This window comes from Scyliorhinus torazame, chromosome 7 (assembly GCF_047496885.1).
Source record: "Scyliorhinus torazame isolate Kashiwa2021f chromosome 7, sScyTor2.1, whole genome shotgun sequence".
NCBI lineage: Eukaryota > Metazoa > Chordata > Chondrichthyes > Carcharhiniformes > Scyliorhinidae > Scyliorhinus > Scyliorhinus torazame.
This window is the reverse complement of record NC_092713.1, coordinates 267,242,934-267,257,537: the sequence shown is the minus strand read 5'-3', so window position 1 is coordinate 267,257,537 and position 14,604 is coordinate 267,242,934. Positions and strand designations below refer to the sequence as shown.

Here is a 14,604-nt window from a genome sequence, read left to right as displayed (position 1 = left end):
TCCCCCCCGCGCGCCACGGGGCCGCGCCCGCCGTTGCCAAGTGACGTCTGGATGTTCTCAGCAATCTCGATTGCGTCAAAAGCCGGGTGATGCGCCGGCTGCATCTTTCTGTCAAGGGGGGGGGGGGGAGGGGTGGGTGTATGATCTCGCCCCTAGAACCTATAAAGATGTGTCTTGCGGAAAATGATTTATTCCCTATCAGAATTAGCAAACCTATCCTATCCATGGGAATGAAAATCCAACTTCGGGAGACGGAGGAAAAAGTGAGAGGCCGAAATGGGCTGATAACTGGATCTCCCCGCACAGGGGACAGTGGGCGGCCCGCGCAGGCCCTGCTCCGGTTATATCCGCGTCAGTGAAGGGCTAAATCCTGATTGGGTGAGAGGGGACGGAGGGTGGTTTTGATTGATGGATCGAAACTGCGCGCTGATTGGCCATTGCCGGCGGTAAAGGTGGTTGGCTGGCGGAGTTAGTGTGGGCTTGGCGATTGGCCGATGCCGCCTGGGGAGGGGGTGGACGGATTACTGAGAGCGGAGAGCCGGGCTGGGAGCGGGGGAGGGGAACCCTGGGGGCGGGTGGAGGGACCTGGGGGGCGGAGAGAGCCCGGGTCTGGGAGCGGGGGAGAGGGCCCGCGGGGCGGGGCTGGGGAGGGGCGAGCGCCCCGGGGGGCGGGGCTGGGAGCAGGGGAGGGGAAAGAGCCCGGTGGGCGGGGCTGGGAGAGGGGGCGGGGCTTGAAGCGGGGGAGGGGAGAGAGCCCGGGGCGGGGCCGGCCGGGGCAAGAGCGTCGGGGTCGGGCCGAATCCGGAACCCAGCGGGCTGCTGCTGTGAAGCTGGAAACATTGAGAGCGCACAGACCGCGTAGTGGCTTGGCCGCGGCTCGACTCTCGACGTTACCATGTCCACCCCGGCGAGGCGGCGGCTGATGAGGGACTTCAAAAGGTGAAGGAGAGCAAGGCCGGGGAGCGCGGGTGTGGGAGTTTGTCCAAGTGTCGGCCGGGTGGGGGGCCTCGCCCGGCTCTGTCTGTGCGCGCCAGGCCTCTGGTGCCGCCCGGCTTCGGTATTGTGCCCTGCTTGTCGGTGAATGTGAAGGAGGCCTCCTCCATCCTGTGCTCGAGGTTAGGGTGCAGCAGCTGCCGGGAAGGTGCGGTGTGAGCGTATAGATGGTGTTGACTTCCGTTGCCTCGGTTAATTTTCCTGCCTCAGTAAAGGATGCCAAACAACAAGGTTGGAGATCCCTGCCAGCAAGTGCGAGTTTGTCATTCTCTTTGTTCCGTGTGAGAGCTAGCAAAGTGAGGTGTGCTGGAAATTGATTTGGCAAGTTCTGCCCTTCAAACTGGCGGAGCAGTTAGGCGTGTTGTTGTTGTGGAGTTTGTGATTGTTGGATTATTGTAGGCAAAGTGTGCCCAACCACTTTGCGCTGGGCTTCGTCTTCCTCCCTCCCGACCCACCAGTTTTCCCTTGCTGCCGGTCGAGTGGCTCCACTGATAGCAGCAGCTCTGTGTTGCATTGTCTACATTGCCATCCCTCATGAGTGAGCGCGGACAATATGTGCTGGCACAACCCTGCCTTGCACTTTCCAGTGAGGAACACTGACTGACCAGTGTGTATTGTGATTTAGGACGCCCCGAGATCACTGAAGTTGCTCTATATAAAGTGCAGGTTACATATTTTAAAATCAAATGAACTGCTAAGTTAGCTGAGATGAGCTCATGACAGAGTTCATTGAACCGGGGACCTGGCTGGTCAGGTTGGTGCAATGCCACACTGGATAATGTATTCACAAAGTGAAATTTTAGTGTGATTCTTAACTTTTTTACTCCAGCTGCAAGTAACACCACTACCAAATGTATAACCATCAGTCCTTCATTCTCGTGCTATTTAGTTCTGCCACATTTTGAAAATAAAACATTTTAATTGCTGAATATTTTCATCGTTCAAATGGGCCAGTGGATGCATCGCCAACCACCATTATAGTTTTACTTGGACCTATAGAACTTCAAATGCGGTGTGCAGTTTGGAAAAAATATTAGGATTTAAAAAAAACTCTGGTTGGATATGTTGAATTTTTTAAAGTGCACGTGGAAGTATTTTTTTTTAAATGAATGTGGGAGGGATTTTATCTTTTTGTATGTTACACTTTTCCTGTCAACTGATGTAACTAGAATATCTGTTTGAAGTTCCTCTTCATACGTTCCAAGGTGAATCATGGCCAAGTTAATGACTTGATGGTAAGGGAGCAATTGATGTAAGTGCTGCAAGAATACATTGAAACTTGTTTCTCCTGTGAGCTTTGAGAAGTTTGCTATATTTAGCAAAAAACTGGAATTTTATGTCCTTTCATATCCTCAATTCATCTCCCAATTCTTCAAAATCAACTACCTTTGAAGTGTCGTCACTGTTTCTAGACCCTGTTTTTTTGTTTTCAGCAGGTGCCTGGCATGCAGCATTTCATCAAGTTAATGACCAATCTGCACTCGCAAATATGGAGGGCACCATCATGCCTCAAGTCTAGAGATATTAGGGCTCCAGTTTAGTTACCATCCCCATGTGGAGTATTATCAATTAAAACCATACAGCTTACCAGCACCTTGCTGCTTCACCAGTCATTGGTGTTTCCATTGAATGGTTATCTGTAAGCAATGCCAAGCATCTTGGCTGTGGGTTTCATTAGTGAAGAGGTTGTCTGCTCAATCACTAATAACATTATAGAGTACTGTGGACCTCCCTGCTTCAGAAATCTGATTACTTGGTCTACTACAGCGGATTAACTTGTTCCTTCCCTACATCACCGTTCCTTTAACCTTAATCTTGGAACCACGCATTCGTAAAGGCTTCTTGTGTAACTTGTTGAAAAAAACGGCAATATAATTTACACAAAATGTTTAGTAAAATAAATGAACCCCTCTAGACACTCTGCGAGGAAGCCCCCTCCAGTTGGTCGAAAACATAAACACCAAACCTTTGGGTGACAAGGATTTTCTTTCAAGGGCAGTGAGAAACAAAGTAAGGTGGAGGGACTTTGATCAAGTAGGGTCAAGTTGACTAAAGATTCTGTCGTTATTGGATTGGAGGGAGGAAATATATAAGGGAGGCTGATCTACAGACACGAGTGAATATCAATTCAGATGTTGTTATGGTGATGCAGTGAGACCAGAGTGATTTGTAGATGAATGAGGATTTTACATTGGTGAAACAGTTTTATAGTAGTTTTTCTCACAACCAAGACATTAAGTTCCAAACCTCTGCTATGTGTTCTCTATATGGGCAATTTATGTTAGCAGTGCTGAAGGACCAGGAACAAATTGTCCGCCCTCTGAACTTCAGATTGTGTTTTATCACAAGGGTGACAGAAAAGGCAGTGTTTCATATTTTGTCTTAACTGGGTAGAGTGTACAGGAATTGCTCAGGAGTTTTTGCTATCTATTTGCCAGCCCTATATTCAGATTGTCCCTGCTAAATCGGGAGTTATTCTTGTAAATCTATCTTGTGTATTTCAAAATGTCTGGCATTAAAATTATCATCTTCTCTTCAACTTCCCCTCTTTACCAAGACTTTAATTCCTTCTCTGGGTCATGATCCTTCATCCAATTAGCTGTAATTCATCAGTGATGTGTGCGTACAAACTATTGGACACTATAGAATATTGATGACGGACTTCCGGGTGCGGCGATGACCAGCTAAGTCGCACGTTTCGGCAGCTCCCGTTGGAACGGACTTTTGGGTTCTTAATAGGAGCCCCAACGGCAATTTAAACGGCCAAAAACATTGTGCGGTAAACCAGAAGGGAATCCCCCCGGACACACATGGATAAGGGAGAGGATAGCGGCCGGATTGCGGAGGATCCTCTGGAGCAGCGGCAAGGAAGGCAAGCTCAAAGCAAGATGGCGTCGGAAGGTGGCCGTTTGTTATGGGGCCCGGACCAACAAGAGTTCCTGCGGCGCTGTGTGGAAGAGCTGAAAAAGGAGTTGAAGAAGGAGCTGTTGGCCCCGATATTACAGGCGATTGAAGGGCTAAAGGAGGAGCAGAAGACCCAAGAGCTGGAGCTTCGGGTCGTGAACGCAAAGGCTGCTGAAAATGAAGACGAAATACAGGGCCTGGTGGTGAAGACCGAGACGCACGAGGCACAGCACAAAAGGTGTGTGGAAAGGCTGGAAGTACTGGAGAATAATTCGAGGAGGAAGAATTTAAGCGTTCTGGGTCTTCCCGAAGGGGCGGACGCCGGGACATATGTGAGCACGATGCTTCACTTGCTAATGGGATCGGAGGCCCCGACGGGCCCTTTGGAGGTGGAGGGAGCTTATCGAGTTTTGGCGCGAAGACCGAAGGCTAGAGAAATACCTCTAGCTATAGTGGTGAGATTTCTCCGCTACAATGACAGAGAGATGGTCCTCAGATGGGCGAAGAAAACTCGGAGCTGTAGGTGGGAGAACGCGGTGATCCGCATATACCAGGATTGGAGTGCGGAGGTGGTGAGAAGGAGGGCAAGTTTTAATCGGGCTAAGGCGGTGCTTCACAAAAGAAGATCCAGTTTGGAATGTTGCAACCGGCGAGATTGTGGGTCACACACCAAGGGAAGCACCACTACTTTGAGACGGCAGAAGAGGCGTGGACATTCATTGTGGACGAGAAGCTGGAATAGTCTGGCGAGAGAAAGAGCTTTTGGGACAAAGTGGTGGGGTGATTATGTGGGGGGGGGGGGGGGGGATGATTTTTCAATTTGTTAATCTTGCGATCCTGTAACTTTTCTCTCTTCCCCCATGTTGGGGGGGTCGGGGGAAGAGTATGAGGAAATGTGGGCGCCGGCCATTAGGGGCGGGGTCGAGTGGGAAACGAGGGCTTTGTTCCCGCGTTATGGCGGGAACAGGGACGCAGGAAGGAGGGGGCTTCGCACAGTGGGGGCTGAAGATCAGGGGAGAAGCCGAGGTCAGCCAGAGTACGCTGACTTCTGGGAGCAACATGGGGGGTGCAACTACGCTAGAGGGGGATCTAGCGGGGGGAGGGGGGGTTAACTGGGTTGCTGCTGCTAAGGAGAAGGGGGAGCTGTTATGGGCTGGGGTGGTCGAGGCGGGAGGGTGCCGTCGGGGGGATACACGGGTAAGTGGGAACCGGGTGAGGAGCTGGGTTAAAAAAGGGGATGGCTAGTCGACAAGGGGGGGGGATAAAGAGCCCCCCAACCCGGCTGATCACATGGAACGTGAGGGGGCTGAACGGGCCGATTTAAAAGGGCACGGGTACTCGCACACCTAAAGAAATTAAAGGCAGATGTGGTTATGTTGCAGGAGACGCATCTGAAACTGATAGACCAGGTCAGACTACGTAAAGGATGGGTGGGGCAGGTGTTTCATTCTGGTTTAGATGCGAAGAACAGGGGGTGGCTATCTTAGTGGGGAAACGGTACTGTTTGAGGCAAAGACCATAGTGGCGGATAGTGGGGGTAGATATGTGATGGTGAGTGGCAGATTGCAAGGGGAGGCGGTGGTTCTGGTGAACATTTACGCCCCGAACTGGGATGATGCAAATTTTATGAGGCGTATGTTGGGACGTATCCCGGACCTGGAGGCGGGAAAGTTGGTAATGGGGGGAGACTTCAATACGTGCTTGATCCAGGGCAGGACCGGGAGGAGGCCGGCAGCGGCCAGGGTGCTCAAGGACTTCATGGAGCAGGTGGGAGGGGTAGACCCCTGGAGATTTAGTAGGCCCAGGAGTAAGGAGTTCTCATTTTTCTCCCATGTTCACAAAGTATACTCACGGATAGATTTTTTTGTCTTGGGAAGGGCACTGATTCCGAAGGTGACGGGGACGGAATATATGGCTATAGCCATTTCGGACCACGCTCCACATTGGGTAGACCTGGAGGTAGAAGAGGAAAAAGAACAGCACCCACTCTGGAGAATGGATATGGGCTTATTGGCGGATGAGGGGGTATGTTTAAGGGTGAGGGGGTGCAGTGAAAGGTACTTGGAGCTTAATGACAATGGAGAGGTTCAGGTGGGAGTGGTCTGGGAGGCGTTGAAGGCGGTGGTTAGAGGGGATCTGATATCCATAAGGGCACATAATGGGAAGCAAGAGCGTAAAGAAAGGGAGCGATTGCTGAAAGAACTTTTGAGGGTGGACAGGCAATATGCGGAGGCACCGGAGGAGGGACTGTACAGGGAAAGACAAAGGCTACATGTGGAATTTGACCTGCTGACCACGGGTAAGGCAGAGGCACAGTGGAGGAGGGCACAGGGTGTGCAGTATGAGTATGGAGAGAAGGCGAATCGGCTACTGGCCCACCAATTGAGGAAGAGGGGAGCAACGAGGGAGATAGGTGGGGTGAGAGATGAGGAGGGAGAGATGGAACGGGGAGCGGAGAGAGTGAACGGGGTGTTCAAGGCATTTTATGAGAGGTTATATAAGGTTCAGCCCCCGGAAGGGAAGGAGGAAATGATGTGTTTCTTGGATCAGCTGGAATTCCCTAAGGTGGAGGAGCAGGAGAGGGTGGGACTGGGAGCACAGATTGAGATGGCGGAGGTGGTAAAAGGGATTGGGAGCATGCAGGCGGGGAAGGCCCCGGGACCGGACGGATTCCCGGTGGAATTTTATAGGAAGTATATGGACTTACTGGCCCCGCTTTTGACGAGAACCTTTAATGAGGCTAGGGAAAGGGGGCAGCTGCCCCCGACTATGTCGGAGGCAACGATATCGCTCCTTTTGAAGAAGGAAAAAGACCCGCAGCAGTGTGGGTCCTACAGGCCCATTTCCCTTTTAAATGTAGATGCTAAGCTCCTGGCCAAGGTGATGGCGACGAGGATAGAGGACTGTGTCCCAGGGGTGGTCCACGAGGATCAAACTGGGTTCGTTAAGGGGAGACAGCTGAACACAAACATACGGAGGTTGCTAGGGGTAATGATGATGCCCCCACCAGAGGGGGAGGCGGAGATAGTGGTGGCGATGGACGCCGAGAAAACATTCGACAGAGTGGAGTGGGATTATCTGTGGGAGGTGCTGAGGAGATTTGGTTTTGGAGAAGGGTATATCGGATGGGTACAGCTGCTGTATAGGGCCCCGGTGGCGAGCGTGGTCACGAACAGACAGAGGTCTGATTACTTCCGTCTTCATAGAGGGACAAGGCAGGGGTGTGCCCTGTCTCCGTTACTGTTTGCATTGGCGATTGAGCCCCTGGCCATAGCACTGAGGGGCTCCAGGAAGTGGAGGGGAGTACTCCGGGGAGGAGAAGAACACCGGGTATCTTTGTATGCAGATGATTTATTGCTGTATGTTGCGGACCCAGTGGAGGGGATGCCGGAGATAATGCAGACACTCAGGGAGTTTTGGGAATTTTCGGGGTACAAATTGAATATGGGTAAGAGTGAGTTGTTTGTGGTGCATCCGGGGGAGCAGAGCAGGGGAATAGATGACTTACCGCTGAGGAAGGTAACAAGAGATTTCCGGTACTTAGGGATTCAGATAGCCAGGAGTTGGGGAACCCTACATAGGCTTAATTTAACAAGATTGGTGGAACAGATGGAGGAGGATTTTAAGAGATGGGACATGGTGCCCCTGTCACTGGTGGGTAGGGTGCAGGCGGTCAAAATGGTAGTCCTCCCGAGATTCCTCTTTGTTTCAGTGCCTTCCGGTGATGGTCACAAAGGCTTTTTTCAAGAGAATTGAGAAGTGTCATGAGTTTTGTGTGGGCCGGGAAGACCCCAAGAGGTGAGGAGGGGGTTCTTGCAGCGTAGCAGGGATAGGGGGGGGGCTGGCACTACCGAGCCTAAGTGAATACTACTGGGCCGCCAATATCTCAATGGCGTGTAAGTGGATGGGAGAAGGGGAGAGAGCGGCGTGGAAGAGATTGGAGATGGCGTCCTGCAAGGGAACCAGCCTACAAGCAATGGTGACGGCGCCGTTGCCGTTCTCCCCGAAGAAATACACCACAAGTCCAGTGGTGGTGGCAACACTAAAAATTTGGGGGCAGTGGAGACGATGTAGGGGAAGGACGGGAGCCTCTGTGCTTTCCCCGATAAGAAATAACCATAGGTTTGTCCCGGGGAGAATGGATGGGGGATTTGGAGCATGGCAGAGAGCTGGGGTTGTGCAACTGAGAGATCTGTTCGTAGACAAACAACAAAGAACAAAGAAATGTACAGCACAGGAACAGGCCCTTCGGCCCTCCAAGCCCGTGCCGACCATACTGCCCGACTAAACTACAATCTTCTACACTTCCTGGGTCCGTATCCTTCTATTCCCATCCTATTCATGTATTTGTCAAGATGCCCCTTAAATGTCCCTATCGTCCCTGCTTCCACTACCTCCTCCGGTAGTGAGTTCCAGGCACCCACTACCCTCTGCGTAAAAAACTTGCCTCGTACATCTACTCTAAACTTTGCTCCTCTCACCTTAAACCTATGCCCCCTAGTAATTGACCCCTCTACCCTGGGGAAAAGCCTCTGACTATCCACTCTGTCTATGCCCCTCATAATTTTGTATACCTCTATCAGGTCGCCCCTCAACCTCCTTCGTTCCAGTGAGAACAAACCGAGTTTATTCAATCGCTCCTCATAGCTTATGCCCTCCATACCAGGCAACATTCTGGTAAATCTCTTCTGCACCCTCTCTAAAGCCTCCACATCCTTCTGGTAGTGTGGCGACCAGAATTGAACACTATACTCCAAGTGTGCCCTAACTAAGGTTCTAGTTAGACGGGGACGTCGCAGACGGGACGTTTGCGAGTCTGGGAGCGCTGACGGAAAAATATGGGTTGCCCCAAGGGAATGAATTTCGATACATGCAACTGAGGGCTTTTGCGAGGCTGCAGGTGAGGGAATTCCCGCAGCTCCCGATGCAGGAGATTCAAGATAGTGATCTCAGGGACATGGGTGGGGGATGGTAGGGTGTCGGATATATACAGGGAAATGAGGGACGAGGGGGAGATCATGGTGGATGAGCTAAAGGGGAAATGGGAAGAAGAGCTGGGGGAAGAGATTGAGGAGGGGCTGTGGGCTGATGCCCTACGTAGGGTAAACTCGTCGTCCTCGTGCGCCAGGCTAAGCCTGATACAATTCAAGGTTTTACACCGGGCGCATATGACCAGAACAAGGCTCAGTAAATTTTTCGGGGTAGAGGATAGGTGTGGGAGATGCTTGAGAAGCCCAGCAAACCACACCCACATGTTTTGGTCATGTCCGGCACTGCAGGGGTTCTGGGTGGGGGTGGCAAAGGTGCTTTCGAAGGTGGTGGGGATCCGGGTTGAGCCAGGCTGGGGGTTGGCTATATTTGGGGTTGCACAAGTGCCGGGAGTGCAGGAGGCGAAAGAGGCTGATGTCTTGGCCTTTGCGTCCCAAGTAGCCCGGCGAAGGATATTGCTTATGTGGAAGGAAGCCAAACCCCCGGACGTGGAGACCTGGATAAATGACGTGGCAGGGTTTATAAAACTAGAACGGATAAAGTTCACACTAAGGGGTTCGGCTCAAGGGTTCACCAGGCGGTGGCAACCGTTCATTGACTACCTCGCAGAACGATAAAGGAAATGGGAAGGTAGCAGCAGCAACCCGGGGTGGGGGGGGGGAGGAGGTCCCGGACGGGTCCTCAGGGATGTTTGTGTGTAGATATTTGTACCAGGTTATGTATATTGGATTGCTTGATTTTATTTTTGGAGTGTTATTATTTTTGATATGGCAGTTGCCATTTAGTTTACATATTATTTATTTATTTGTTAAAACGGCCACTGTTATTTATACTGTTTTATTGTTGTAAAAAGGAAAACCTTCGTATTGTTTTGTTTGGCCAAAAAAATTTTGAATAAAATATATATTTTTTAAAAAAAAGATTATTGATGACTAATCTTAGATGTTTACAGCCTGGAAACAAGCCCTTCAGCCCAGCTTGTCCATGCCGCCCACGACTAGTGTGATCCTTCTCTGGTCTAATATCCAGATTTGCGCTTCCATCAGATTTAACAGTTGATTATTGAGAGTGGGATCCTTGGCTGATTTTTAACTACATTTGTACCCTTTCTCTTTACCAAATCTTCGTTTCAAGTTTGCACAGACTGGGGAATTGAACCTGTGACTTAACTTTACTTCTGAGCCAGGGGTGGCACGATAGCACAGTGCTTAGCACTGTTGCTTCACAGCACCAGGATCCCAGGTTCAATTCCCGGCTTGGGTCACTGTCTGTGCAGTGTCTGCACGTTCTCCCCGTGTCTGCGTGGGTTTCCTCCGGGTGCTCCAGTTTCCTCCCACAAATCCCGAAAGACGTGCTTGTTGGGTGAATTGAACATTCTGAATTCTCCCTCGGTGTACCCAAACAGGTGCCAGCGTGTGGCGACTCGGGGATTTTCACAGTAACTTCATTGCAGTGTTAATGTAAGCCTACTTGTGACAATAAAGATTATTAGTATTCAAGAATAGTGTCTTGTATTGAGCCATCAGAGGACCTTGCATACTGATTCATTAACTGGAAGTTGTTATCTGTTATTTTGTAGGACTATTGAAAATACCATAATTCAGACCAACATGTTAAAGTACAGCTCTTTAGGGTGGGGAGGAGTGAGTTTATTTCCAAACAACTGACGGGCAGCACGGTAGCATTGTGGATAGCACAATTGCTTCACAGCTCCAGGGTCCCAGGTTCGATTCCGGCTTGGGTCACTGTCTGTGCGGAGTCTGCACATCCTCCCCGTGTGTGCGTGGGTTTCCTCCGGGTGCTCCGGTTTCCTCCCACAGTCCAAAGATGTGCAGGTTAGGTGGATTGGCCATGATAAATTGCCCTTGGTGTCCAAAATTGCCCTTAGTGTTGGGTGGGTTTACTGGGTTATGGGGATAGGGTGGAGGTGTTGACCTTGGGTAGGGTGCTCTTTCCAAGAGCCGGTGCAGACTCGATGGGCCGAATGGCCTCCTTCTGCACTGTAAATTCTATGAAACTGCTTTGACCTTCTGATTTCTGTTATGCTACACTATAGGGAAGTAAGACCTCAAAGTGGAAGTGCTGTGGGAAATTGAGAAAACTATCACCCATCAATCTCTACACCACTGGCCCATGCAGACCTTTATATTGTCCACCAACACCTCCACCGTCCCCCTCCCCAACCAGACTGTAGCATTTACATATCCCAGGAAGATAAATACTTGAAGTGAGTAGGAGGGAAGCAGATACCTTTTGTGTTTAAATACACTGTTGCAGGAGAAGAGACTCTTGAAAGTCAGGCTAAGGTTTGATGTTGGGGCAAAGGCCTAGAGTACTAGACAATGTAATTACGTAGAATCTTGCACAGCAATTAACCCATGTTGTTTCTGATATGGAAGCAATGTAGAGGAAAATGTAACAATCATAATTCATAAAACAAATGCGTTCATTCCCAGCCCAAAAATAGCCTGGATGATGTTTTATCTACTTTTTGGATATTGTGAATCTTGGTAAAAGCAGATATCATAAATTAAGCATATAACATAATGTAATAAAGGTCTTGTTGGGCTTATTTAAAAAGAGGTTACTAGCTCTTCATCATTAAACAGAGATAAGCTCAACCTCCATTTATGCTGTCCATTTTCTAAAAATAGCTTGTTTAGAATCTATTTTAAGACTATTATGAACATGGAGCATGTTCCAATAATTTCTGTAGTCATATGAGTTGGTTTTCATTTCGCTCTAGATTATTGAAAACCGCCCTAAATCAGTCGTGTAACTGAAGTGGGGGACGTTTATAATCACATGGCAAGTTAACATTTTGAGCTCTGGGAGCTCAAATTATAGTTAGCTCTGTCAAAGTCGGAAGAAGTGTTAGGGGCTACAAACAGCATTTTCTGACATTTGGGTTGTGTCACAGGAATTGGCAGGGCATGGGCAAGTTTATAATCTTAGGTGGTCTGCTCATGGAGTGTGAAGATATTGAATGGTTGCTATGAGCATAATTCATTGATGCCTGGGGTGAAATTTTGCTTTACCTTTCCTATTTCTGGTACAGGGTCATATTGCACAGTTTGCACCTGTTTTTTAAAAAAAAAAATATTGAATCTAATACTTACTCAAGTGTATGCGACTGATCAACAAGTTTTCTGCATGCCTCTCTTGAAGTCTGTGTACTGGCTCATAGAGTGAAACAAAACCCACTGGGAGTGGAGTAATTATGTTATTTGTTATCATTAGTGAAACCAAAGTGTTAAGTTTGTGTTTTAAAATGTACTGTCTGACTAGGCTGCAAGAAGATCCCCCGGCTGGCGTGAGTGGTGCACCCTCCGACAATAATATAATGTCCTGGAATGCAGTTATATTTGGGTGAGTAATGGAGTTGAGTCGATCAGGATGATGCATGTTGCTTTGTTTTTAGTGTTAACTAAGGGGCTAAACAAAAACTTCCAATGTTTCTCTGGAAAAGATTGAACAGAACTGAAGCACCCACTCTTAACTGTTTCCATTGGAACGGCGGGAGAATCCATTGGAACGGCGGAAGAATGTTTCATTAAATGCTTTATGGTAAACATCTGTCTCCGTCATCTGGTTTTATTTTCACCTCTGATTTTATTTTCACCTCTTCCGGTATGTTTTTCCCAATTAAGGGGCTGTTTTAGTGTCACCAATCCACCAACTCTGCACATCTTTGGGTTGTGGGGGTGAGGCCTACGCAGACGCTGGGGGAATGTGCAAACTCCACCAGGACAGTGACCTCGGTGCTGTGAGGCAGCAGTGCTAACACTGCACCGCCGTGCCCCCCGCCCTTACAGTATGTTCCCTTTGCATTGGAACTTAGTTGATTTTGTAGGGTGAGTTGGAGCGAGGTGGCCAACAGCAAAAAGAAAATGATTCTTCATTTTCAAGAGCTTTACATGTTTCATACAGAACGTGCACAACGCAAAGCAATACTTATAGATTATAGCTATAAATACACAAAGAATGGACAATTATACACCCAAGATACTTCAATTAAAATACATATTTTGAGAAAGGGTGGTGCTGTAGGTTAATGTATAGTTGTTATGCTGCTGATGCTTGGGTTCAAATATAGCTCAGACTAATGCCTGCTGCCTGTAAAGAAATGAATTTAGAGCTATCATAACTGGCTTCTTAATAAATGTAAGTACACAGTCTCTCATACTATGCGCTACCAAATTCAGCAATCCCACACAGAAGAACCTTGATGGTAGCTGGAATGTGAAATACCATTCTCAACTTCGATTACATTAAGCTATATTTGTTTAAAGATCAAAAATCTCTCTCAAAATGATGAAATAAGTGCATCAGTATCAAAATAAATTAACTATTCATACTGAATGCTTCATGAAAATACGAATCGTGAGTTAGATGTAGAGCACTTTTACAGACGTGGTAAGTGATGAGTTCTTGTTTTATTTCCACTTTTTTTTCCCCTCCCGTTGTTGATTCATGATGTCACTTTATCCCATTGGCCTTTTTTTTTTGACCTGCAAACTTGTGCAGAGATCTCTCAATATTTTAATGTGCTCGCAGTCCAACTTGTAGGCTTTGGCTAGTGATGAAGACTGCAAACCTAAACTGATTTTCTTGTTCTCCTCCCTCCCACCGAAGAATGTAGTGCTCTCAGCACTTCTTCGTGCAAAATGAGCTAATTCTACTCCGTTGGGGTTTCTTTCTAGGAACTAGCCTGACCCAGAATTTGTTTTCTGTGTCGAAGAAACAGTTCACCTCTCTGGCAGATGCACAGAGACTTCTTGTGGGCTTGTCACAAAGATTGCCTCTTCTAATGCGGTGTAACCAGCATGGCCCTCTCCACAAGGTATATGTGGTATTTGGGGCGAGCAAACTTAGCCTCTTCAAACAATTTCTTCAAGTGCTATTTTTTTAAACAAACTTCAACATTAAACTTCTTCAGGGGGAATGAAGCTCAACACTTGTAAAATCAATTTTTCAGCGCCAGAGAAGTTGTTCAATAATTAACACTTACCACCGAGTTAAATCTCACCCCTGAATGCATTAATCCAGAATGCAATAACCCTAATTTTTTTTGCAGGTTTTAGTGTGGTACTAGTGGGAAGGTTAATCAGATCATAGGAAATAGGAGGTTCAAAAGGGAATTTGCCTCATGAAGCATACCAAATCTGATTGTGGCCTTAACTCCACTCTCCTGCCTGTCCTATATGATAACCATTAACTCCCTTGTCAGTGAAATATCCATCTGACCCAGCCTTCTCTGCACCCTGTAGAAGAGAATTCCAAAGGCTAACAACCCTCTAAGAGAATAAATTCTTCCACATCTGTCTTAAATGGAAGACCCCTTGTTTTGTTTAAACAGTACCCCTGGTTCTAGAATCCCCCATAAGAGGAAACTCTTCTCTGCATCTATCCTGTAAAACCCACTCCGAATCTTTTATTTTTCAATAATTCTACCAAACCCCCACAACCTGCTCAGCCTTTCTACATGAGAAAACCCTTTCATCCCAGGAACCGGCCAAGTTAACTTTCTTTGGGCTGCTCCCAGGGAAAATGTATCCCTCGAGTAAGGAGACCAGAACTGTACACCGTACTCTAATTGTGGCCTCACCAAAGTCTTCTACAACTGTAGCGAAACTTCCCTACGATTGTATTCTATTCTTCTTGCAATAAAGGCCAACATTCCATTTGTCTTCCTAATCACTTGTAGTCCTTGCATGT

General features: G+C 48.1%; 1 protein-coding gene across 3 annotated transcripts in view; it reads left to right on the top strand.

Annotated features, from left to right (window-relative positions):
- Positions 1 to 769: 769 nt before the first annotated feature.
- LOC140427020 (ubiquitin-conjugating enzyme E2 A-like) overlaps positions 770 to 14,604 on the top strand; it is a 31,767-nt gene continuing 17,932 nt past the window's right edge. For all 3 annotated transcript variants that reach the window (XM_072512421.1, XM_072512423.1, XM_072512422.1), the window contains exons 1-2: positions 770 to 939; positions 12,175 to 12,255. In XM_072512421.1, coding sequence (XP_072368522.1) covers positions 896 to 939; positions 12,175 to 12,255 — 125 coding nt within the window. In that variant the 5' untranslated portion in view covers positions 770 to 895. The remainder of the gene's footprint in view (positions 940 to 12,174; positions 12,256 to 14,604) is intronic.